Source organism: Solanum dulcamara, chromosome 5 (assembly GCF_947179165.1).
Source record: "Solanum dulcamara chromosome 5, daSolDulc1.2, whole genome shotgun sequence".
NCBI classification, from domain to species: Eukaryota; Viridiplantae; Streptophyta; class Magnoliopsida; order Solanales; family Solanaceae; genus Solanum; species Solanum dulcamara.
In genome coordinates, this window is record NC_077241.1 from 43,516,229 (window position 1) to 43,521,935 (window position 5,707).

The 5,707-nt window shown below is 35.2% G+C and overlaps 1 protein-coding gene across 2 annotated transcripts; it reads right to left on the reverse strand.

Moving 5' to 3' along the window:
• Positions 1-244: 244 nt before the first annotated feature.
• Positions 245-4,497, reverse strand: LOC129889170 (pentatricopeptide repeat-containing protein At1g62350). Of its 2 annotated transcripts, XR_008766823.1 has the most exons (4): positions 4,149-4,497; positions 2,824-3,462; positions 955-1,140; positions 245-828 (listed from the first exon to the last, which is right to left on the reverse strand). XR_008766823.1 is itself a non-coding variant. In XM_055964367.1 (2 exons), exons 1-2 carry the CDS (start codon positions 4,446-4,448, stop codon positions 3,046-3,048), a joined length of 717 nt encoding a protein of 238 aa, XP_055820342.1. In that variant the 5' UTR covers positions 4,449-4,497; the 3' UTR covers positions 2,243-3,045. The 2 variants fall into 2 exon arrangements, 1 of the variants encoding a protein (XP_055820342.1); XM_055964367.1 differs by lacking the exons at positions 245-828; positions 955-1,140 and having other exon boundaries at positions 2,243-3,462.
• Between the last annotated feature and the right edge of the window lie 1,210 nt (positions 4,498-5,707).

A 5,707-nucleotide genomic window follows, 5' to 3' on the forward strand; every position in this document is an offset into this window, starting at 1 on the left:
CTACGATAAAATCATTTTTAGGATATTGCACTAGTATCCAACTTGCATAGTAAATTAAAATTGATTTTTCAAAGACTTTTTTAGGATTTGTGAAGCTTTTTATATACATCTGATATACAAAATGTTTGCCTAACTTGAGAGATTACCTCCTATCACATTTTGACTACTATAAGCTTCACAAAAGGATGTTATACACAGTTACCAAAACTATACAAGAGTTGGTATTATCTAGTGTTAGCCTCATCATTATAACAAAATTATTCTTTCTTGGTTTCATTCTGAAGTTTGGGATACAATCTCGATCAAGTTTCAATGTTGATTTCACTATTTCTGGAAGAGAAATTTCCAGAAATAGCTTCATCGAATGTAACTTGATCTCTCAATCTTTCCCCATATTGGCTAGTTGATTAGCACACATATTTCCCACTCAGTATGTATGGACAAAAACAAAATAACACTACTTGAGGGGTGAACAATCTGATCAATGGCATGTTGGGTCTGTTAAGGTGCTTTTGTTTTGTTGTTAATCATGTTAATAAATCAACTGGGAATCATATTCCACCTTCACATAAAAGGAACTTCTGCAAATACACAGTTTCACACCCTGTAAAAGAGCTTTGGCCTCAGCCATATTGATACTGCAATGGCTGTAATAATCAGGATAGGTCAGGACAGAGCAGCCAAGGTTGTCCTTAATGATACAACCACCGCCTCCAGAGCTTCTCGATTCTCCTTAACAACAGCCATCAATTTTAAGTTTTAGCCAATCAAACTCAGGCTTATTCCATTTCACCAGTTGACTACTGATTATTTGTTTCGTCTTTCCCACTGCATTACACATCAAATTTCAGGATAGAGGCAATTGGACTTTGGGAAATTGGCTATAAAAATTTTGGTCATGTTTTCACAGACCGCTGAATAATAACTCTGCCAGACTTGTAAACAATGTCATACCTTGCAGCACATCTATTTTTTCTTATCTCCCAGCATATAACTGTGGGGAGGCATTGATATAGCACTTCATGGATACCGTTATTAGCCGTAGATAGCTCACCAAAACATGAGTCATTGTATCATGTTTTCACCATTTCTAATTACAATGCCACAACTTTGACCACATGACCAAACATGTTTTGCTATCTGGGTCATACAAAAAAAAAAGGTGCATGATTGTATCTTCATTATGAGTAGTACAGCAGGAACACTTAAATCGTAGCATCATAGCAAATATTTGTATCACTTCAAACTAGAGGTGGATCCATGTTTTGAAGTTTATGAATTTCTACAATGATTTCAAGTTAACATAAAATAATAACTGTGTTCACAATCAAATATTTATAAAAAAATTACTGATCTCTTAATACAAATACATGGTATGAACAAAAGTGACTGGTCCCCTGAACCCATACCTTAAGGGCTAGATCAACCGTGCTTCAAACCTAAGAGAATTGGATTCAACAGAAATGATTGCTATGTATTCTTTAAATGCTGGTCCCCTTTCCTTTTTAATGTAAGAGGTGATTGTCTCTATCAAAATATGATTTCAAGTACAAGCAAGCTACGTTGCTCGGACTCGTCAAAAATGTTGATGGGTGCGTGTCAGATACTCCAAAAGTAGTACATTTTGGAGAATTCGACACGGGTGCGGCAACAATTATGGAGAGTCCGAGCAACATAGCAAGCAAAAAAATAGCCAAGATTATGTTCCAACATCAGAATGGTTGATACTACTGACATTAAGACTTGAAAACTGTGCAATAGTCTATAATTTACCATATTATTGGGCTTTCGATTTTTAACACTTGAGAGGAGAAAACTCACACTAAATGATGTATTCAGAAAATAAGATACAACTGTGTGAAGGTAATGGGGTACATATATCAAAGTTCTAGACCATCAGGCAGAAAGAGACTCCATCCTGAACATAGAAGAAAGGCTGGTTTGTCAATGATCGATCAGAAAACAGCATATCTCTGGGTTGTTCTGAAAGGACAAACGGTCATAAGAAACGAGCACCACGAGACTAGTACAGCCAAATTATAAATGAATCCCATTCAACTTTGTGACACGAACAAATAGGTGCCTCAAAATGAATTAGGTTCTCCATTTGACTTTAAGGTGCTTGATGGCAGAGGCACAATCTTGGAGGCAAAAACTCCACAGCAACAAATATATAATACTGACATATAGACCCCCCCCCCCCCCCCCCACAAAAAAAAAAGAAACTCACAGAAAGTAGAAGTTAGAGATTATAGAATAGAGTAGTTTCCTCTAACTGAAGACTAGACTTTCTTGCTCAATTTGGCCTAGGGTTATTTCAAGATTGATGGGCCTGAAGCGGCAATTTTTTGGTAACAATACTTGGACAGAGGATATAGCAAAATACCCTGCAAGATATGACAGCAGGAAATGTAGACAGACGTGCCTTGAAAATATGATATCCAATGACCACATAAGCCTGATACTTCAAACATGTCAAGATCAAAAGTCAATTGCATGGTGTGACCTTATGAAATATTGCTAGAGTTCAAGAATAGAACTGCAGAAACTGGAGTGCCCTGAAGAACCAGGATACCAAAACCAATAATTTGGATGACTAACCCATATGTTAATTTATTTGGTAGAGCATTTATCCTAACAAAACATTCACCGTCTCATAAGAATAACTAAATGAGATGGTGATAATGGCTGACAATGACAGATATTCATTAACTTTTGATCAAAGTGAAACTTAATAAGGAGAAACCGAGAACGTTGGCAGGTTCTCTTCTGGCACAAATTGCAGAAAATGATATATCCACTTCATCAAAGCATTCAACCAACCTTCAGTTTAGATATCACAGGTAAGATCATACTTCATCAACTACCAATTTTCCACAGTTTTCATGGGTCACATTTCAATTTCTCTAAGGCAGAAGCACCCATTTGTTCAGCAGCTTAAACAATTTCATGATCTGCTGCCAGTGCATTCCCTATTTACCATTCCACTATGTTCTTGACCAGAGGAAAATTTCAATGCGAGAAAATCTGAGTCGACAGCATACTCTAATCATCATCAATCTCCTTTCTCCATTCTTCCTCATCAAATAGATCTTCAGGTGGATCATAAACTACAGTATCTGGGAACAGTTCTAGAAAGTCATCCTTCACTTTTTCTCTCAATTCGGGGTAAGGAAGTAGCCCCTTCAATATAACACGATAAGGTAAGGACATAGGAGGATCAGGAGATCGCCTCATTTCATCATATATGTGCATTGCCTCTGAGGGTAATCCACCATCTAGAAAAGCCCTGACAAGATCACCAAATGTATGCTGATCGAAAAGCACCCCTTCTTTCTTCAAATCATCCCATACCTTCTTTGTTTCATCTACCTTTTTGTTTCTTGCAAGCATGAAAAGCATATCCCTGTAAAAGAACATGTCTGGCCGATACCATATTTCTTTGCGCACAGCCTCGTACAACTGCAAAAATTAAGAGTAAAAGTCAGCAATATAAGCATTATATAAATGATTAATGAAAGTGGAAAACTTTCATCTCCAGATAAGCCAAAGAAAGAGGTTAGCGCTAGGCAAACGTTCCTCTCTCTACTCTTGAATTACTACTTAAAGTGAACAACGGGAAGTAAATATAAGAAATTGAACATCGCATCTCTATTGATTAAGATGAATTAACAATCAAAGTATAATTGATGATGTTTCAAGCAGGAATCACACTTGTGTTCAATATCGTCAAACATAATGTTACATTTTGTCAAAGGAGTATTGATAGTACAACAATACATAGACGTTACAACAGTTACTTCTGAACAAAACAAGATTTAAACATTTTTCCTAATACGCAATGAACCCAGTGGTGAACTTAGAGGACTAGCGATGAACCTAAGTTAAAACCTACAACAAGTGAAAAAATAAAGAAAAGAACACGGAAAACAAAAATTACCATATTCTTCTCCCGTTTTCGGAATCTCCAAAGCATATGAAAACTAAATTGTGTTCTGTGGAATTATAACAAGTAATAATATTTATCTTCCTGATTCTTTTCTTTAATTTCCTTTTTATATTGTACAATAAACTATTTTTATAACCATAAAGTTACAACTTGGTAATATTGATAGCAACAAAGGAGAAAGAAAAATTCAAATAGCTACCCTCATGGAGAGGTAAGGGAGATCTTGTCTTTGGAACTCAGCAAGAACGGCGACGAGGTCAGATTTTAGTAGACGAGAAACATGGGACTTCATAAACTTCTCAAACCTAACGGCGTTGGACTGCAACCGCTTAAGCTCCTTGGCGACCATTAAACCTTCTTTACCCATTTCTTTCTTGCGCCTCCATATCGACACACTGGGGCTCGCTGATGACGTTGAACCAGTAATGATTTGTCTGATTCCGCAGCTAAGGTTTAATAGCGACGTTCGCCGAAGAAGATTCTGACCTTGACGCCACATCTGCAACTAGTGAACTTCAAGGCGACTACAAGGGAAAATTTTAAATATTGAGAGTGAGTAATAATTTTATGGTTAGTTATTAATGAGCTTTGCCTTTTTTAAGCAAGTTCTTAAGTTTGGTTTTTATATTTTGATCTATTTTTATAAAATTCTAATTAAAAAGAAGAGTTTTATTTCAATTTCACGCGTTTTTCTTATTCTTCTTCTATTATTATTATGCAGTCCTATCTCTTCCAATTTTTCGCATATTGTTGGGTATTACTATGCCTGAAAGAAGAGAGAGAGAGAGAGAGAGCAGAGCACCTTTTTTTGTTTTTAAATTTGAAAATTATTTTAAAATTTCTTCAATTTGGAACTAAATTGCGTTGGTGTGACATTGATCATTGCTTGAGGTGATTTTCGACCATTTTGGTAAGTAGATGCTGTTGTTTTGTGTCTATTGCTCATTTGAGTTTTTTCGATTACTGCTGAATTTGTTTCAACAACTGTTGAATATGTTTCAGCAACTGCTTCATTAGCAGATGAATTAAATGTAGCAAATGATGAAACAAATGCAATTATTGTATATGTTACAAAAATTATTGCATTTATTTTAGCAGTTGTTGCACTAATTACTACTTATATTTTTTATCAGTTGCTAAAACACATTCAACAATTGTTGTTGTAGGTGCTGAAGCAGTTGCTGCATATATTTCAGCAATTGCTACATCAATTACTAAAATAAATACTGCAAACTGAAACATGTTAGACAACTGCTGTTTTAGATGCTTCAGTTACTGCAACAATTCAATTGCTGCATTAATTACTAAACAGATACAACAATTGTTGAACTTTTTTAGCAATTGCTGACTAAACTGCAAACAAAATTTTATGATCAATTTTTTTTTGAAATCATAATATAGGTACCTACATTTAACTCCATCAATGGAGAACAAAATATATGTTGGAATAGATTGCAATGGTGAATGGGTTGAGTCCAACAATCATTATATTTGGCGTTGAAAAAATAAAAAATAATGAAGATGATGGCTATGATTATGGATCGAGATATCATATATGGTGATTTTGCAAACAAAATCATTTTCAACTGTCATCTGAATTGTGAGTTGAAAGATCTTGTTATCACTTACATGCATTATAGTGGTGAAAAACAAAAGGTAGCTCCTTTTAGGATAAAAGATCAATCTAGTTTGCGTCCTTATTTAGAATATGAAGGTAGACCTATTTTAAGGGTATATGTGCGTGAAACATTGATTGAG

Excerpts from the sequence above, each read along its gene's own strand:
- LOC129889170 (XM_055964367.1), bottom strand. The coding sequence starts at position 4,448 with ATGTGGCGTCAAGGTCAGAATCTTCTTCGGCGAACGTCGCTATTAAAC. Across the intron at positions 3,463-4,148 it reads TCCCTTACCTCTCCATGAGG|TTGTACGAGGCTGTGCGCAA; the intron begins GTAGCTATTTGA and ends TAATTTTTGCAG.